The 21,452-nt window shown below is 38.8% G+C and overlaps 1 protein-coding gene across 2 annotated transcripts in view; it reads left to right on the forward strand.

The window, feature by feature from the left end:
* Positions 1–21,452, forward strand: part of YIPF6 (Yip1 domain family member 6) — a 42,516-nt gene that overhangs the window by 13,797 nt on the left and 7,267 nt on the right. For both annotated transcript variants that reach the window (XM_049644668.1, XM_049644669.1), the window contains exons 3-5: positions 1,059–1,137; positions 4,715–4,757; positions 7,460–7,585. In XM_049644668.1, coding sequence (XP_049500625.1) covers positions 1,059–1,137; positions 4,715–4,757; positions 7,460–7,585 — 248 coding nt within the window. The remainder of the gene's footprint in view (positions 1–1,058; positions 1,138–4,714; positions 4,758–7,459; positions 7,586–21,452) is intronic.

Below are 21,452 nucleotides of genomic sequence, written 5' to 3' on the forward strand. Positions count from 1 at the left end.
ATTTTTAAGCTGATAATTCTGCTCCACCTAGAGTATACGGAAATTTTTTAAAAAATATGTTTTTAAAATACAGAAAAATATTAATGTACAAAAATGTTCATCCCAGCATTCGTTATAATAGGGAAAAATTGAACACCAGAGGGGATATCAATTAAATAATGTTACATCTATGTGGTGGAATACCGAACAGCCATTAAAAATGTATTTACAAAGCACTGTTAATAACATGAAGAAATTTTTTTTAATGTTCATTTATTTTTGAGAGAGAGAGAGAGAAATAGAGAGAGAGAGTGAGTGAGAGAGCAGGGGCAGGGGAGAAACAGAGAGAGAGGGAGAGACATGGAATTCGCAGTGGGCTCCAGGTTTTGTGCTGTCAGTACAGAGCCTGATGCGGGGCTTGAACTCACGAACTGTGAGATCATGACCTGAGCTGAAGTCAGACGCTTAACCAACTGAGCCACCCAGGCGCCCCGACACGAAGAAATTTCTAGGTGAAAAAATTAGGACAGAATTATCTCAACTATATTTTGAGAGGTTATGTTTGTATTACTATATTCTTCCTCAAATATTCTTCCTTGATTCTTAAAAATCTGGCTTCTAGGCTTCATTTACCAGTTAAATTGGGAATGTTGGAAACTAATTTGTTTTATATTGTGAATAATGTGGTAGCTGGGGAGCAGGCTGATTGGCCCTTGGGACTTCATCACTTGTGAACGGAATGTCAGATGCCATGTTTTGCAGAGCAGACTTTAGTAGTGCTATTATTACTTTAATTTCTTTAAGGTATCAGAACGGCTATAGTTCTCTTTTACAGAGCTTTAAAAATCAAAATAGAACTGGTGGGTATGGTAAAGAGTTAAAGGTTGGCCTAAGGAGTTAATAGAAAAGCCCTACCTCTCTGGTTTGTTTGTATTGTGAAGGAGTTAAACTGGAATTGTAGTTCTAAAATTCCACATGAAGGATTCCCATGAAATTAAAATAAATCTTAGCAAATTAAGTAAGGGAACTACTTGGCAACTTTGGTCATGACAATGCAGCAAGTTGTTTATGTCTTTCAGATGCGTGATCTAAAAGCTGTTGGGAAAAAATTCATGCATGTTTTGTATCCAAGAAAAAGTAATACTCTTTTGAGAGATTGTAAGTATATGAGGTTTTTGACAATTTTCTGTTTTTCGCTTTATCTTATCATAAGTACTTTATGTGGCTAAATTTCTTTTTTGTAATTAAAAAAATTTATTATTATGTTTATTTTGAGAGAGAGAGAGAGAGAGCAAGTGGGGGAGGGGCAGAGTGAGAGGGAGCTACAGAATCCAAAGCAGGTTCCAGGCTCTGAGCTGTCAGCACAGAGCCCAATACGGGGCTCAAACCCATGAGTGTGAGATCATGACCTGAGTTGAAGTCGGATGCTCAACCGACTGAGCCACCCAAGCGCCCCTATATGGCTAAATTTCTGTGGTAAGAAAACTGGATGAAAAAATATATAAATGAATATGCAAATGAAAATTTGGGAAGAAATAAAAAAAATTAGAATGGAATTTCAGAGACTGGAAGATTTTGTTTAATATATTATCTTCATCAACAAATACAGTTTGTATATCCTCAACTACTATAGTGGACACTGCAAAAAATATCTCTGGAAATTGTAAACACATAGGAACTTTTGTTCAATCAAAGAGCTGACAGTCTCCAAAGGAAAGGCAAAATGTTTCAATATTAAATTAGAATAACAGCTAATACCCATTAAGGATTAACAAAATTATTAATATCTTTATTGACATTTCTATTTTCAGAACTATTAGTCTGATGACTATTTTTTTTTGTTCAAGAGTTCTATCAAAACAGTGCTTGCAGTACATTATGCTCTTATTTAGAATTTATTATTAAAATTGTCAGACCTTTTAGTGTTATTTTCATAGTACCCTTTATTAGAAAAATTGAATCAGTTGTGTGAGAATAGTAACAATGATGTTATACATGAGTGTACCTTCTATTTTGGCGGCATTTCAGCTATAATGTAGGAATGCCAAATATGTGGCATATATGCCGTCACTCTGTGGAGACTGGATGCAGCGTCAGAATCTTTTTCAACATAGTACACCGTGGGTTGAAGCTGACATGATTTGCCACCGCTGGTATGTGATGGAAAGAGCATGGACAGATCTGGGTTTGAATAGCAGTTCCATCCCTACCTGTGTTATCTTGGATAAGACAGTTAACTTTTCTGAGGCTCAACTTTCTTCCCCTGTTAAAGTGGAGATAATAACATACCTGCTGGTGAGGATTAGAGATCATGCATACCAGCCACCTTGCACAGCATCTGACATTTATTAGGCACTCCATAAATGATAGCTATTATTCTAGTGCCTTGCCTCTGCCTACATACACATACCTCTTTTTTAATCCTTACAACAACCTTATGAAAAGTTATGGCTCCTGTTTTACAGGTGAAGAAAACGAGTCTCCATGAAGGTGAGTATCGGTTAGGATGACACAGGCAAAATTAGAACCCAGTTTTCAAGTTCAGTGCCCTTTCCATTCTACCACTGTTATCCCAGATGTGAAGATATCCTTTCAACTGCTGCTGTGGCTCCGTTCAGAGCAAGGTTGATTCAGTGACAATGCAGAACCAGTGTGTTAACTTTGCTGATTAGTGATGATTATTAGCCGTGTCATATGTTAAGGTCCATTCTCAGACCTTGGGATACACAGATGGGCTGTGACAAAGGGTGAGTAAGTCATGGCCCAGATTTGCACTTCTTCCCTGCTGTGTTAGCACAGTCCTGGGCAAAGTGGCAAGGAAAAAATTCACAACTTAAAAATCTTTAAAAAAAAAAAACCACAATGCAATATGACTCTGCACCCATTAAGATGGTCATTATCAAAGAAACAGAAAATAACAACTACTGGTGAGAATATGGAGAAATTGTAACCCTCGTGCATTGCTAGTGGAAATGTAAAATGGTGCAGCTACTGTGCAAAACGACATGGTGACTTCTTAGAAAACTAAGCATAGAATGACTATATGATCCAGCAATTCCACTTCTGAGTATATACCCAAAAATTGAAAGCAGGAACTCAAACAGATATTTGTACACCCATGTTCATAGCAGCATTATTCACAATAGCCAAAAGGTGAAAACAATTTCAAATGGCATCAATGGATGGATAAACAAATTGTGGCATATACACCATGTCATATACTATGTATTAATGGAATATTACTTAGTTTTAAAAAGGAGTGAAATTCTGACAGCTATGACATGGATGAACCATGAAGACATTGTGCTGAGTAAAATAAGCCAGTCGCAAGAGGACGTATATTATATTTTTTCACTTATATTAGGTACCTAGAATAGTTGAATTTCTAGAAACAAAGTAAAATGATGATTGCTGGAGGCTAAGTGGAGAGTTATTATTTCATGGGTTGGAGTTTTAGTTTGGGAAGATGAAAAAGTTCTGGAGATGGGAAATATGAAGGTTGTACAACGATGACTGTACTCAAAGCCTGTACACTTAGAAGTGACTCAAATGGTAAATTTTGTGTTTATATATATATACATTTATATACATGTATGTATATATATATATGTGTGTTTATAATATATTCTATATATATATATATTCTACTAAAATAAAGATTTTTAAATACAGTTACAGAATTTTATTAATTAAAAACCTCAGTGTATTTTTTAAAAGCCAGTATATTAATGTCAGTTGTACTTGAATTCACTTTTCAATTGATAAGTTCAAAAATTTAACAAGAACAATATTTAATCAGAGTGGTAGGATTATGATTTGTTTTTACATCTTCCTAACTTGCCACAGTGATATCAAAATTACTTATATAATATGAAGAAAAACCAATGTAAGTATGTACATATGCATACTTATTTAAAGTTATGTACATATGAGGTTAAAGTTAGAGATGGTATATGTATCTTTTTTCATATTTGTTGAGGAAGGTAATTTTGCTCTAAGCTGTATGTTACTCATCTGTTGGCATATTAAGTACCTAACAGCTATTAATTGAGAACCACTGTGCTTACACCTGATGTTGGTAGAGCGATTTATACCTTTCAAAAAGCTTTCATGTTATTTGCTAAGGTTTAACTTTATAAAATTACCAATATTGGGCTGTTTTTTCACTTATAAGAACAGCGATTCCATACTAGTTCAATTTAATGATTATAAAAGGGAAGCAGTGTGGCAGAGTGGAAAGAACTTTGGAGTAGGAATCAGAAGATCTAGGTTGTGGTCCCACCTCCATACATAATAAATATTTATATAAACTTGGGTAAGTCACTTCTCAGCTTCAATTTTCATATTCTTGAGGTGACCCTGATTATGTTTGCCTTGTCTCTTATAGTGTCAGTTTGGCGGAATGAGTTAACTCTAGTGTTTCTGAGGGTGGAGCACCTAAGTCTCTTGACTCCTGGCCCATTGGTCTTTATAGCATGCTGGAATGTGGCTTAGTAGGTGGAAGAAGGGTGATTTGTGGGATATGGAGTAAACAGAATTTAAAGGATATATGAAGAAGGGTATTCAGAATCGGGGAGCAGGGAGGGCAGGTAGAGGGGTAAGAGGTTGGAAGGCTTGGGCAGGGAGAGCCTTGATGTCTGAATTCCAAGAGTAGGAGAGGCAGATATTGGAATAAAGATAGAAAATTCTACATAGTTGTTTCTTAACAATCTTCTGTTTTTTGCTTGCCTTGTAGGGGATTTATGGGGCCCTTTGATCCTTTGTGTGACACTTGCATTGTAAGTACTTACATTTCCGTCCTTTGTCATTTGAGATAGACTATACTTTTTTGTGTGGAGTTTCAAAATTGAGGGGAATATTGAATATTTCAGTTAGGACTTCTTTGACACATTATGCTCCTTATGGTTTAAATCTATAAAGTCAAGTAGGTTTCCAGATCAATTCAAAAAATGATGGAATTAGAGATGGGAAAATTATGCTCACCTGTTTACCAATTTCTTAGCCTGCTTTAGCCATTTTTGTTGAATAGATATTTGTTTACTCTCATGCACCTCCCTATCATTAAACTAAGTGAATTAAATATCTATAGGTTTAAGCAATGTTTATTTGCAAACATATTGTTTTTAAATCTTAACAATAATACGAATGAGAATAAATTAGAGTAGAAGTGGTACAGTTCAAAGCAAGATCATGTTTCAAAGTGTTAGGCTTTCTATACACATAGTACATAAAGGGAGAGGACAGGAAGAGCGAAGTTCCATTGGAGAGGGGAATATAACCATTGGTAGAGAGGAAAAAAAGTACTGCATTAGGATTCAGTTCTGGGTTCTCATCCTGACTGCGCTATCAGCAAAGCGATTTTGGGCTACTTAGAACCAAAATGTGTATAATAATTTTTCCCAGTTTACAGAAAACTTTTAAATACCTTCTCTTATTTTAACATCATAACAAGAATATTATTTTCTTTTTTTGACAAACAAGCTTAGGTTCAGAGAGATTGAGGACTGAACCAAGATCACACAGTCAGTGGTAGACCTGGGATTCAACCTCAGGTTTCCTTGACTGCCCGTTCTCTATCTCTATGATTATTATACCTCTCTTCCCACCTAACCCCTATGGGTCTCCTCTCCCATATCTGTAAAAGGAGATGGCTGAGGATCCTTTCCAGGCTTGATGTTTTATGATTCTAAATTCAACAAGTTTCTTACTGGCTTTTCTACCCACTTTTTTACTTTAAAGTTTATTTTGAGAGAGAGGGAGGAAGGGAAAGAGAGCGTGAGAGAGGAAGGGGCAGAGAGAGAGAGAGAGAGAGAGAGAGAATCTCACGCAGGCTCCATGGGGCTTGATCTCACCAACTATGAAATCATGACCTGAGCTGAAATCAAGTTGGATGCTTAACTGACTGAACCACCCAGGCTCCCATACCCATTTTTTAATGTAAATTGAACATGTGTTGATTTAGGTAATAACATAGAGTGCTATTTCTTAGCCCTTTAATAACCACATCAAGGGCAATAACCCGGTGCCTTGATGGACAGGTTTATATTAGAATCTCTGAGCATGTACTTTTTTAGTTTTAAAAGGTTAACATTAGAGATTATGTAGTTTAACCCAATTTATATGCAGAGAGGAAAACTGGAGTCCCAAGACATGAAATGATTACTCTAGTGTATGTATCTAGTGACAGAACTAGGATCACTTTCTGGATCTCCTTCCTTTGAGGCCAGTTAATGTTCTTCCATCATACCATGCTGAAGCAATAGAGATTCCAGACAAGTGATGAATGCCAGCATTCCTTGCATCGGATTGTCAGGACTCAGAGTGGAGTATGTACAACTGTAGAATACAAAAGCCTGTACTGGCAAACAGCATAGCAGGGCAAGACTTACTATGTGACTTGTCTATACTATGTAATGAAAAGAGGTTGTGAGCTTGGTGGTATTTATTATTTTTCTGAAAAAAATGACACTGAATCCAAGTGTTCTTGTCCAAAGTTCAAAACAGTTTATGTCTGTAAAATTCTTAGACAAAGAGAGGATATTTAAGTGACAGTTCAACTACTCTATTTTAAAGCAAAGTCTCTTAGTAATAATCTGTATGTTTTTATTTTTAAAAATCCATAGCTAAATAGGTTTATAGAACGTTTCAATTTTTGAATGTAAGAACTAAAGACTTAACCCCAGGATTATAAATCCAAATGTGTCTAAGGGCTAGAAAAGTAACCTAAATGTATTTGTTGGGAATTGGTGACCTGAAGCCCCTTGTGAAGGGAGCTGCTGCTGTGTCACCTGCTCCCAATTGTTCCTGTGTAGGAATGTAGGCCCAGTGTTAGAAATTCTTCTGGTTTTTTAAGAAAATCCAGAAATACATATTTTTTAATGTTTATTTTTTGAGAGAGAGAGAGAGAGAGAGAGAGTGAGCAGGAGAGGGGCAGAGAGAGAGGGAGACACAGAATCTAAAACAGGCTCCAGGCTCTGTGCTGTCAGCACAGAGCCCAATGTGGGGCTCGAACCCATGAACCACGAGATCATGACCTGAGCCAAAGTTGGATGCTCAACCAAGTCACCCAGGTGCCCCCAGAAATACATGTTTTTATGTGAAACCTCCCAACTTTAAAATAATGTCATCTTGGATTTAAACCCATGTTAAGCCATGTACAGACCAACCACCTCATGTCTGTGAGCCACACTTGGCCCTTCAGTTTATAACCTCTACTTAACCAAAACGGTCTTCAGTAATGCATGTAAACATCTTAACAAGGCCATATGAGGCAACCCTTGTAGTCCTGAGGCATTTGGAATTTGAAATAAAGGAGCCTTGCTAAATATTTCTGACATCTTCCTTTTATACAGCCTACATATTACAGATCTCTAGGTGAGGTTTCAGACAGCTCTCTGATTCAATGTTGGACAACCCATGCCTTAACTTTATTGCTCTAAATAAAAGATGAAGCATTTCTCATGCCATTTCCTTGTCACAGAATGCTTCAAAGAAGCTCTGTAGATAGTGAAAAGGATGGAGGGCCCCAGTTTGCAGAAGTCTTTGTCATTGTCTGGTTTGGTGCAGTTACCATCACCCTCAACTCAAAACTTCTTGGAGGAAACATGTGAGTATTATTAAAATGCATTTTTTTTCCCTTGGCAAGTAGCGTCTCTTAGATTTTTTAGGAAGTCTGACTGTTAGGTATTTAAAAAAAAATTTATATATATATATATATATATATATATATACACACACACATATATATATATATATATATATATACACACACACACATATATATATATATATATATATATATATATATGAGGGCTAAAGAGAAAAGTCTCTTAAAACTGCTGAACAGAGGATTTCTAGGAGGGGGCCAAGATGGCAGAACAGCATGGAAGTTTTTTTTGCATCTCTCATCCCTGAAATACAGCCAGATCAACACTAAACCATCTTGCACACCTAGAAAACTGATTTGAGGATTAACACAACAATCTGTACAACCTGAACCAGAGAACTCAGCAGATAGGCAGCACAAAGAGGTGAACTGGGGGAGAAGCCCGTGGAGGGCAGGGAGCTGTTTTTCCTTGCAGAGAGAAGACAGAGATGGGGGGAGAGTACAGAAAACATCCCCCCCCCCGCCCAAAAGCAGCTGGAGAGAAAAGAAAGATTACTCAAGGGACTGAACAAAACAGGGAGAAAGGAGAAAGGAGAGGGTTTAAATTCCATTAAAACTTTATAAACAGGGAGAGTTCAGGGTCTGAAACTCTGCAGCTTGATACCTGGTGGTGCTCTGGTGGGAAGGGCAAACCCCAGGAACAGAAAGCGAGGTCCTTAGGATCCTCAGGCCACGTGGGGAGAGGTGGTTCCCCTGCTGGGAGGACATTTGGTAGAGGCTGTGCAGCCTCCCCACAGGCAAAGGCCCCAGTGGACCCTGGAGAGCAACCACATTCACTGGTGCTGGAACAAGGACGTTAAGGGGGTAGACTGGTGCAGATGTGTGTTGCAATTTTCCATAATCCCTGAAATGCTGCTGCTACAAGATAGCGCAAACTTTTTCCGGGGCGGGCTGGCACGTGGCCACAGTCTCTGGGCATCAGCAGCAGCATGGTCTCCTGAATGTTCCTGGGGGTGGGCCGGCACCTGGCCATTGCTCAGTGAGACTCTCCCCCAGAGGGTCTGAGCAGGTCAAAGCCACAGTCCCTCAGAAGTGAGGGGTTGGGAAACACAGCTACATCTGAGATAAAACTCAGAAGGGAGGTGCCACCTGGCAACCTGATGGCTTGGTCACAGACAGTGTAAAAGTGGGGAGTGGATGGAAGCTGGAGACAAAGGAGGGGTGCCTGATTTCTGGTCGTGGAGAGCACAGAGTTCTGATACTACAGACTGGGTAGCTGGGTGACACGATTTTCACTCCTTCTGCATCTGTGCATACACACCTACAGGACCACAACAATCAACCCCAGTAAGCTAAGCAGCACCATCTAGTGGAGAACAGAGCCATTGCACTAAGCCCTGCCCAACTGGGCCAACCTCACTCTTCAGGAACAACACAAGTCTCTTTGCCTGCTTAGTTTACAGACTATAAAGTGCTTCATAGTTTGACTTCTAGGGGAATCTGATATAATTTCAATCTTACTTAAGTCTACTGGTCCATCTATTCAATTTCTTTTCTTTCTTTTTTTATCCTTGAATACAGAAAGAGAAAAAATTTATTTTTATTTTCCATTTCTATTAAAAATATTATTTAAATTTTTCTACTTTTTTTACCTTTTTGTAAATTTTTCAAGTTCTTTTTTAATTTCATCATTTCATTTTATTCTATTTCATTGTATTCATTTTTTTTCAAATTTTCAAGCATTTTCCTTTTCTTTCCTTTCTTTTCTTTCCTTTTTTCTCTAACCTATCAAGCTCCTTTCAACAACCAGACCAGAACACACCTAGGATCTAGCATCCTTTATTTGATTTTTTGTGTGTTTTTAATTTTTTAATTTTAATTTTTTTTTACCTTTTTAATTCCTTTTCTTCCTTCAAAATGATGAAATGAAGGAATTCACCCCAAAAGAAAGAACAGGGAGAAATGACAGCCAGGGACTTAATCAACACAGATACAAGAAAGATGTCTGAACCAGGATTTAGAATCACGATAATAAGAATACTAGCTGAGGTTGAAAACAGATTAGAATCCCTTTCCGCGGAGATTAAAGGTAGTCAGGATGAAAATAAAAATGTTGTAACTGAGCCTTAGTCTTGAATGGATGCCACAGTGTCAAGGACAGATGAGGCAGAGCAGCAAATAAGCAATATAGAAGACAAACTTATGGAGAACAATGGAGCAGAAAAAAAGAGGGAGACTGTTGTAGACTCTGTGTCCAATGTTCTCTCTTGTCTAGCAAGAGAGCAGGACACAGGATGAAAAAACAAGAGATTGCTAATGTCCAGGAAAAGACAAGAGCCCCAAATAAGAGTCCTTGCCCTGTGTTTATTAGGATAAGAAGGCTTACAAACATGGTGATGGACATGTGCAAAGAGACAATAAATCTGTGAACTTTAACTTGTGGTTGTGAGGGAAAGGGGTCCTGAAGACATTTGGGGTTAGGGGTTTGGACTAATACAAAGCAAAATACTGATGCCAGGCAGTCAGGTGGAAGGTTGTTTATAGCGAACATGAGGCACCACCTCTGTTTATCTTAGCTAGCCTAGGGGATGAGACAGGTAGGACACGTGACCTCAGAGTTAACAAGGCACCTTTTCTTTTGTTAATCATCTCTGCTCTGGTCTACTTCACCTGTAGCACAGTGGTCTATAGCCCAATTTACCTGTTTACCTAACTTGGTCCTTCCTTCCTGTGAAAGCAGCATTCTGTTATAGTACTAAATTGTGGGGTGCTTCCACCCTGAATACTTAATCTTGTTTATTTCATATACCTATGTATTGGGTTCCTTTGTACCTCCCTATTCTTGATTGCCTTGTCTTTTTTACCCAAACTCAGATGTGAGCATCCAATGGTTTTGTACTTCTTTATGCCTTGTTAACCCATTGATGTAAGCCTGGGGGATTTGTAAGCTTATTCTCTACAGGAGACTAAGGCAAAGAGCATGATTTAAGAATTAGAGAAATCAGTGACTCATTAAAAAGGAACAACATCAGAATCACAGGAGTCTCAGAAGATGAAGACAGAGAAAAAGGGGTGGAAGGGTTATGTGAACAAATCATAGTGGAAAACTTTCCTAGCCTGGGGAACGACACAGACATCAAAATCCAGGAAGCACAGAGGACTGCCATTAGATTCAACAAAAACCGACCTTCATCAAGGCATATCATAGTCAAATTCACAAAATAGCCAGGCAAGTAAAGAATCTGAAAGCAGCAAGAGGAAAAAAGTCCTTAACCTACAAGGGAAGACACATCAGGTTTGCAGCAGACCTAGCCACAGAAACTTGGCAGACCAGAAAAGAGTGGCAGGATATATTCAATGCGTTGAATTGGAAAAATATGCAGCCACAAATTCTTTATCCATCAAGGCTTTCATTCAAAACAGAAGGAGAGATTCAGTTTCCCTGAGAAACAAAATTAAAGGAGTTCTTGACCACTAAACCAGCCCTGCAAGAACTTTTATGGGGGACTCTGAGAAGAGAAAAAGATGGAAGAAAAATGACCAAAAGCAACAAAGACTAGAAAGGACCAGAGAACACCACCAGAAAGTCAAACTCTACGGGCAACATAATGTCAATGAATTCATATCTTTCAGTACTCACTCTAAATGTCAATGGACTAAATGCCCCAATCAAATGACATAAGGCAACAGAATGGATAAGAAAACAAGATCCATCTAGATGCTGTTTACAAGAGACCCATTTAAGACCTAAACACACTTTCAGATTAAAAGTAAGGGAATGGAGAACTATCTATCATACTAATGGTCTCCAAAAGAAAGCTGGAGTAGCCAAACTTATATCAGACAATCTAGAGTTTAAAATAAAGACTGTAACAAGAGATGAAGAAGGGCATTATATGATAATTAAGGGGTCTATCCACCAAGAAGACCTAACAGTTGGAAACATTTATGTTCCAAATGTGGAAGAACCCAAATATATAAATCACTTAATCACAAACATAAAGAAACTCATTGATTATAATACCATAATAGGGACTTCAACACCCCACTTACAGCAATGGACAGATCATCTAAACAGAAAATCAACAAGGAAACAATGGCTTTGAATGACACACTGGATGAGATGGACTTAACAGATATATACAGAAGATTTCATCCTAAATCATCGGAATACGCATTCCTCTCCAGTACATGTGGAACGTTCTCCAGAATAGACCACATACTGGGACACACATCAGCCCTCAGCAAGTAAAAAAAAATTGAGATTATTCCGTGCATATTTTCAGACCACAAAGCTATGAAACTCGAAATCAACCACAAGAAAAAATTTGGAAAGATAAATAATTGGAGACTAAAGACCATCCTACTAAAGAATGAATGGGCTAACCAAGAAGTTAAGAGGAAGTTAAAATGGAAGCCAGTGAAAATGAAAATAACACAGCCCAAAACTTCTGGGACACAGCAAAGGCGGTCATAAGAGGGAAGTATATGGCAATCCAGGCCTTCCTAAAGAATGAAGAAAGGTCACACAGACACAACCTAACCTTACACCTTGAAGAGCTGGAAAAAGAACAGCAAGTAAAACCCAAAAACAGCAGAAGAGAGGAAATAATAAAGACGAGAGCAGAAATCAATGTTATCAAAACCAAAAAACAAAAAAAAAAAAACAAAAAAAAAACAGAACAGATCCATGAAACCAGAAGTTGGTACCTTGAAAGAATTAACAAAATTGATAAACCCCTATCAAGTTTGATCAAAAAGAAAAAGGAAAGGACCCAAATAAATAAAATCAAGAATGAGGGAGGAGAGATCACAACCAACATAGCAGAAATAAAAAAAAAATAAGAGAATATTATGAGCAATTATACGCCAATGAAATGGGAAAGCTGGAAGAAATGGACAAATTTCTAGAAACATATACACTATCAAAACTGAAACAGGAAGAAATAGAAAATTTGAACAGGCTCATAACCAGTAAAGAAATCAAATTAGTAATCAAAAATCTGCCAAAAAACAAGCATCCAGGGCCAGATGGCTTTCCAGGGAAATTCTACCAAACATTTAAGGAAGAGTTGACACCTATTCTCTTGAAGCTGTTCCAAAAAATAGAAATGGAAGGAAAACTTCCAAACTCTTCCTATGAAGCCAGCATTACCTTGATTCCAAAACCAGAGACCCCAATAAACAGGAGAGCTACAGACCAATTTCCCTGATGAACATGGATGCAAAAATCCTCAACAAGATAATAGCCAACCAGATCCAACAATACATTAAAATTATTCACCTGGACCAAGTGGGATTTATACCTGGGTTGCAGGGCTGGTTCAATATCCGCAAAACAATCAATGTGATACATCACATAAATAAAAGGACAAGAACCACATGATCCTCTCAATAGATGCAGACAAAGCATTTGACAAAATACAGCATCCTTTCTTGATAAAAAACCCTCAGGAAAGTAGAGATAGAAGGGCTTTTACCTCAAGATCATACAAGCCGTATATGAAATACCCACTGCCAATGTCATCCTCAATGGGGAAAAACTGAGAGCTTTTCCCCTAAGGGCAGGAACAAGAAAGGGATGTCTACTCTCACCACTGTTACTCAACATAGTATTGGAAGCCTTAGCCTCAGCAATCAGACAACAGAAATAAATAAAAGACATCCATATCATCCATGAGGAGGTCAAACTTTCACTCTTAACAGGTGACATGATATTCTATGTGGAAAACCCAAAAGATTCCACCAAAAAACTTCTAGGTTGATCCATGAATTCAACGAAGTGGCAGGATATAAAATCAATGCACAGAAATCTGTTGCATTCCTATACACAAATAATGAAGAAATAGAAGGAGAAATCAAGGAATCTATCCCATTTACAATTGCACCAAAACCCATAAAATACCTAGGAATAAATCTAATGAAAGAGATGAAAATCTATGTGATGAAAACTATAGAAAGCTTATGAAAGAAATTGAAGAAGACACACAAAAAAATGGAAAAATGTTCCATGCTCCTAGATAGGAAGAAAAAATATTGTTGAAATGTCAATACTACCCAAAGCAATCTACATATTGAATGCAATCCCTATCAAAGCAACATCAGCATTCTTAACAGAGCTAAAACAAATTATCCTAAAATTTGTATGGAACCAGAAAAGACCCCGAATAGCCAAAGCAGTCTTGAAAAAGAAAACCAAAGCAGGAGGCATCACAATCCCAGACTTCAAGATGTATTACAAGGTTGTAATCATCAAGACAGTATGGTACTGGCACAAAAACGGACACTCAGATCAACGAAACGGAATAGAGAACCCAGAAATGGACCACGAAACGTATGGCCAACTAATTGTTGACAAAGCAGGAAAGAATATCTAATGGAATGAAGACAGTCTCTTCAGCAAATGGTGCTGGGAAAACTGGACACCAACATGCAGAAAAATGAATCTGGACCACTCTTACACTGTACAAAAAAAATAAACTCAAAATGGATGAAAGACTGAAACGTAATACAGGAAGCCATCAAAATCCTCAAGGAGAAAGCAAACAAAAGCCTCTTTGACCTTAGCCATGGCAAGTTTTTACTCGACAGGTCTCCAGAGCCAAGGGAAACAAGGAAAAATGAACTATTGGGACCTCATCAAAATAAAAAGCTTCTGCACAGCAAAGGAAACAGCAAAACTAAAAGGCAACCTATGGAATGGGAGTAGATATTTGCAAATGACATATCAGAATAAAGACTTAGTATCCAAAATCTATAGAGAACTTTTCTTTTTTTTTTTTAATTTTTTTTAACGTTTATTTATTTTTGAGACAGAGAGAGACAGAGCATGAATGGGGGAGGGTCAGAGAGAGGGAGACACAGAATCTGAAACAGGCTCCAGGCTCTGAGCTGTCAGCACAGAGCCTGACGTGGGGCTCGAACTCATGGACCACGAGATCATGACCTGAGCCGAAGTTGGCCACCCAACCGACAGAGCCACCCAGGCGCCCCTATAGAGAACTTTTCAAAGTCAACACCCCAAAACCAAATAATCCCATGAAGAAATGGGCAAAAGACATGAATAGACACTTCTCCAAAGAAGACATCCAGATGGCCAACCGACACATGAAAAATTGCTCAGTATTACTCATCATCCAGGAAACCACATTGAGATACCACCTCACGCCTGTCAGAATGGCTAACATTAACAACTCAGGCAACAACAGATGTTGGCGAGGATTTGGAGAAAGAGGATCTCTTTTGCACTGCTGGTGGGAATGCAAACTGGTGCAGCCACTCTGGGAAACAGTATGGAGGTTCCTCAAAAAATTAAAACTAGAACTACCCTCCGACCCAGCAATTGCACTACTAGGTATTTATCCAAGGGATACAGGTGTGCTATTTCAAAGGAACACAAGCACCCCAATGTTTATAGCAGCACTATTGACAATAGCCAAAGTATAGAAAGATCCCAAATGTCCATCAATGGATGAATGGATAAAGAAGATGTGGTGTGTGTGTGTGTGTGTGTGTGTGTGTGTGTATATATATATATATATATATATATACACATACACAATGGAGTATTACTCGGCAATCAAAAAGAATGAAATCTTACCATTTGCAACTATGTGGATAGAATTCTAGTGTATTATGGTAAGCGAAATTAGAGAAAGACAAATATATAACTTCATTCATATGAGCTCTGTAAGATAGAAAACAGGTGAACATAAGGGGAGGGAAGTAAACATAATATAAAAACAGGGAGGGGTACAAAACATAAGAGACTCTTAAATATAGAGAACAAACAGACGGTTGCTGGAGAGGTTGTGGGAGGGGGGATGGGCTAAATGGGTAAGGGGCTTAAGGAATCTACTCCTGAAATCATCGTTACCCCATGTGCTAACTAGCTTGGATGTAAGTTATAAGAAATAAATAATAGAAAAAAATAAAAATAAATTTTTAAAAAATTGAACAGAGATAACTTAGTTTAGTTACCTTACCTTAAATTATCTACGGTCCTTTGATAAGCTTCAGATGCTATGCCCAGCTCATGAAATCATATGGAGAATATTTTGTGTTAGAATATTATGTCCAGTTTTTTTTTTTTTGGGGGGGGGGAGAATGCAGCGTAGGAGGATGCTGGGCACACCGCATCATGCTGATCACTTAGATTCCACCCACACCTGACTAACCCAGAAAACTGACAGAAGACTAGCAGAACGGACTCTCCAGAGCCAAGCATAGACAAGAGGCCCACAGAAGAGGGTAGGAAGGGCAGAGAGGCGGTGCACGCTACATGGACTGTGGGAGGGAGCCGGGATGGCGTAGGAGCAGCCCGCCCAGCAAGGCAGAGCCCCCGAGTCTGATTTGCAAAAGCAGAGGGGCTGGACTGCATGAGTTCTGACAGCCAGCAGGACTTAACATCTGGAATGTTAAAAGTCAGCGGCGCTTTTCGGAGAGCGGAGAGGACACCGGGAGGGAGAAGTATTGAGCCCCGGAAGACAGCTCAGCTCAGCGGGGAACAAAGGCGCTGGCCTGTGCCATCTCCTTCGCCCACCCCCCAGCCAAAACCCCAAAGGGAACCAGTTTCTGTCACCAAACTTGATTGTACTGTGCAAACACCCAATGCTGTGCTTCTGTGGATCCATCCCTCCCACGGGTCTCCTGCCTCCCTCCCGGTGCTGCAGGTCCCCTCCCACAGGGGACCACCGATGGCAAGGTGAGTTAAGCCTGCCCCTCCCACCCCTGTGCACCTTGCAGATCCACCCCGGCTAATACACCATATCCCATAGAAGCAGCACCACAAGCCTGGCAGTGTGCAAGTAGCCCAGACCGGGGCCACACCACTCCACAGTGAGTCCTGCCCCGGGAGAGGGGAAAATAAAGTACACACCAGTCTGACTGTGACCCCAACGGTGGGCTGGGGACAGACATCGGGTCTCACTGTGGCTCTGCCCACCAACACAAGTTACCCCAGACAGCACAGGGGAGGTGCCCTGCAGTTCCGCGCCACTCCAGGGACTATCCAAAATGATGAAATGGAAGAATTCTCCTCAAAAGAAACTCCAGGAAGTAGCGACAGCTAACGAATTGATCAAAAATGATTTAAGCAATATAACAGAGCATGAATTTAAAATAATAGTCATAAAATTAATTGCTGGGCTTGAAAAAAGTGTAGAAGACAGCAGAGAATCTATTGCTACAGAGATCAAGGGACTCAGAAACAGTCAGGTGGAGCTAAAAAATGCTATAAATGAGTTGCAAAATAAAATAGAGGCGACCACAGCTCGTATTGAAGAGGCAGAGGAGAGAACAGGTGAATTAGAAACTAAAATTATAGAAAAAAAGGAAGCTGAGAAAAAGAGAGGTAAAAAAATCCAGGAGTATGAGGGGAGAATTAGATAACTAAGTGATGCAGTCAAATGGAAAAATATCTGTATAATATGGATTCCAGAGGAGGAAGAGAGAAAGGGGCTGAAGGTGTACTTAAACAAATCATAGCTGAGAACTTCCCTGAACTGGGGAAGGGAAAAGGCATTGAAATCCAAGAGGCACAGAGAACTCCCTTCAGATGTAACCTGAATCGATCTTCTACATGACATATCATAGTGAAATGGGCAAAATACAAGGATAAAGAGAAAATTCTGAAAACAGCTAAGGATAAATGCACTCTAACATATAAAGGGAGACTGATAAGACTAGTGACGGATCTATCTACTGAAACTTGGCAGGCCAGAGAGGAATGGGAGGAAATCTTCAATGTGATGAGCAGAAAAAATATGCAGCCGAGAATCCTTTATCCAGCAAGTCTGTCATTTAGAATAGAAGGAGAGATAAAGGTCTTCCCAAACAAACAAAAACTGAAGGAATTCATCACCACTAAACCATCCCTACAAGAGATCCTAAGGGGGATTCTGTGAGTGAAATATTGCAAGGACCACAAAGTACCAGAGACCTCATTACAAGCATGAAACCTTACAGACATCACAATGACTCTAAACCCATATCTTTCAATAATAACACTGAGTGTAAATGGACTAAATGTTCCAACCAAAAGACATAGGGTATCAGAATGGATAAAAAAACAAGACCCATCTATTTGCTGTCTACAAGAGACTCATTTTAGACCTGAGGACACCTTCAGATTGAAAGTGAGGGGATGGAAAACTATCTATCATGCTACTGGAACTCAAAGCTGGAGTAGCCATACTTATATCAGAAAAAGTAGACTTTAAATTAAAGGCTGTAACAAAAGATGAAGAAGGGCATTATATAATAATTACAGGGTCTATCCTTCAGGAAGAGCTAACAATTATAAATGTCTATGTGCTGAATATGGAAGCCCCCAAGTATATAAAACAATTAATCACAAACATAAGCAACCTTATTGATTAGAATGTGGTAATTGCAGGGACTTTAATACTCCACTTACAACAATGGATAGATCATCTAGACACAGGATCAATAAAGAAACAAGGGCCCTGAATGATACATTGGATCAGATGAACTTGACACATATATTTAGAACTCTGCATCCCAAAGCAACAGAATATACTTTCTTCTCGAGTGCACATGGAACATTCTCCAAGATAGATCACATACTGGGTCACAAAACAGCCCTTCATAAGTATACAAGAATTGAAATCATACCATGCACACTTTCAGACCACAATGCTATGAAGCTTGAAATCAACCATAGGAAAAAGTCTGGAAAACCTCCAAAAGCATGGAGATTAAAGAACACCCTACTAAAGAATGAATGGGTCAACCAGGCAATTAGAGAAGAAATTAAGAAATATATGGAAACAAATGAAATTGAAAAGACAACAATCCAAATGCTTTGGGATGCACCGAAGGCAGTCCTGAGAGGAAAATACATTGCAATCTAGGCCCATCTCAAGAAACAAGAAAAATCCCAAATACAAAATCTAACAGCACACCTAAAGGAACTAGAAGCAGAACAGCAAAGACACCCCAAACCCAGCAGAAGAAGAGAAATAATAAAGATCAGAGAAGAAATAAACAATATAGAATCTAAAAAAAATGATAGAGCAGATCAATGAAACCAAGAGTTGTTTTTTTGAAAAAATAAAATTGATAAACCTCTAGCCAGGCTTCTCAAAAAGAAAAGGGAGATAAAATCGTGAATGAAAATGGAATTATAACAACCAATCCCTCAGAAATATAAGCAATTATCAGGGAATACTGTGAAAAATTACATGCCAACAATCTGGACAACCTGGAAGAAATGGACAAATTCCTAAACACCCACACAATCCCAAAACTCAAACAGGAAGAAATAGAAAGCTTGAGCAGAGCCATAAGCAGCGAAGAAATTGAATCAGTTATCAAAAATCTCCCAACAAATAAGAGTTCAGGACCAGATGGCTTCCCAGGAGAATTCTACCAGACATTTAAAGCAGAAATAATACCTATCCTTCTCAAGCTATTCCAAAAATAGAAAGGGAAGGAAAACTTCCAGACTCATTCTATGAAGCCAGTGTTACTTTGATTCCTAAACCAGACAGAGACCCAGTAAAAAAAGAGAACTACAGGCCAATATCCCTGATGAATATGGATGCAAAAATTCTCAATAAGATACTAGCAAATCGAATTCAACAGCATATAAAAACAATTATTCACCATGATCAAGTGGGATTCATTCCTGGGCTGCAGGGCTTGTTCAGCATTTGCAGATCAATCAATGTGATACATCACATTAATAAAAGGAAAGAAAAGAACCATATGATCCTGTCAATTGATGCAGAAGAAGCATTTGACAAAAGTCAGCATCCTTTCTTAATAAAAACCCTTGAGAAAGTCGGGATAGAAGGAACATACTTAAACATCATAAAAGCCATTTATGAAAAGCCCACAGCTAATATCATCGTCAATGGGGAAAAACTGAGAGCTTTTTCTCTGAGATCAGGAACACGACAGGGATATCCACTCTCACCGCTGTTGTTTAACATAGTGTTGGAAGTTCTAGCATGAGCAATCAGACAACAAAAGGAAATCAAAGGCATCAAAATTGGCAAAGATGAAGTCAAGCTTTCACTTTTTGCAGATGACATGATACTGTACATGGAAAATCCGATAGACTCCGCCAAAAGTCTGCTAGAACTGATACATGAATTCAGCAAAGTCACAGGAAACAAAATCAATGTACAGAAATCAGTGGCATTCTTATACAGTAATAATGAAGCAACAGAAAGACAAATAAAGAAACCGATCCCATTCACAATTGCACCAAGAAGCATAAAATACCTAGGAATAAACCTAACCAAAGATGTAAAAGATCTGTATGCTGAAAACTATAGAAAGCTTATGAAGGAAATTGAAGAACATAGAAAGAAATGGAAAAACATGCCATGCTTGTGGATTGGAAGAATAAATATTGTTAAAATGTCAATACTACCCAAAGCTATCTACACATTCAATGCAATCCCAATCAAAATAGCACCAGCATTCTTCTCCAAGCTAGAACAAGCAATCCTAAAATTTGTATGGAACCACAAAAGACCCCGAATAGCCAAAGTAATTTTGAAGAAGACCAAAGCAGGAGGCATCACAATCCCAGCCTTTAGCCTCTACTACAAAGCTGTAATCATCAAGACAGCATGGTATTGGCACACAAAGACACATAGACCAATGGAATAGAATAGAAACCCCAAAATTAGACCCACAAAAGTATGGCCAACTAATCTTTGACAAAGCAGGAAAGAACATCCAATGGAAAAAAGACAGTCTCTTTAACAAATGGTGCTGGGAGAACTGGACAGCAACATGCAGAAGGATGAAACTAAACCACTTTCTTACACCATTCACAAAAACAAACTCAAAATGGATAAAGGACCTGAATGTGAGACAGGAAACCATCAAAACTCTAGGGGAGAAAGCAGAGAAAAACCTCTCTTACCTCAGCCGTAGCAATTTCTTACTTGACACATCCCCAAAGGCAAGGGAATTAAAAGCAAAAATGGACTATTGGGACCTCATGAAGATAAAAAGCTTCTGCACTACAAAGGAAACAACCAACAAAACTAAAAGGCAACCAACGGAATGGGAAAAGATATTTGCAAATGACACATCGGACAAAGGACTAGTATCCAAAATCTATAAAGAGCTCACCAAACTCCACACCCGAAAAACAAATAAGCCAGTGAAGAAATGGGCAGAAAACATGAATAGACACTTCTCTAAAGAAGACATCCAGGTGGCCAAGAGGCACATGAAAAGATGCTCAACGTCGCTCCTCATCAGGGAAATACAAATCAAAACCACACTCAGATACCACCTCACGCAAGTCAGAGTGGCTAAAATGAACAAATCAGGAGACTATAGATGCTGGAGAGGATGTGGAGAAACGGGAACCCTCTTGCACTGTTGGTGGGAATGCAAACTGGTGCAGCCGCCCTGGAAAACAGTGCAGAGGTTCCTCAAAAAATTAAAAAAAAAAAAATTAAAAATAGATCTACCCTATGACCAGCAATAGCACTGCTAGGAATTTACCCAAGGGATACAGGAGTGCTGATGCATAGGGGCACTTGTACCCCAAAGTTTATAGTAGCAATGTCAACAAGAGCCAAATTATGGAAGGAGCCTAAATGTCTATCAACTGAGGAATGGATAAAGAAATTGTGGTTTATATACACAATGGAGTACTACATGGCAATGAGAAAGAATGAAATATGGCCTTCTGTAGCAACGTGGATGGAACTGGAGAGTGTTATGCTAAGTGAAATATGTCATACAGAGAAAAACAGATACCATATGTTTTCACTCTTATGTAGATCCTGAGAAAGTTAATAGAAGACCATGGAGGAAGGGAAGGAAAATAAAAAGAGGTTAGAGTGGGAGGGAGCCAAAGCATAGGAGACTC

This window comes from Panthera uncia, chromosome X, assembly GCF_023721935.1.
Source record: "Panthera uncia isolate 11264 chromosome X, Puncia_PCG_1.0, whole genome shotgun sequence".
NCBI classification, from domain to species: Eukaryota; Metazoa; Chordata; class Mammalia; order Carnivora; family Felidae; genus Panthera; species Panthera uncia.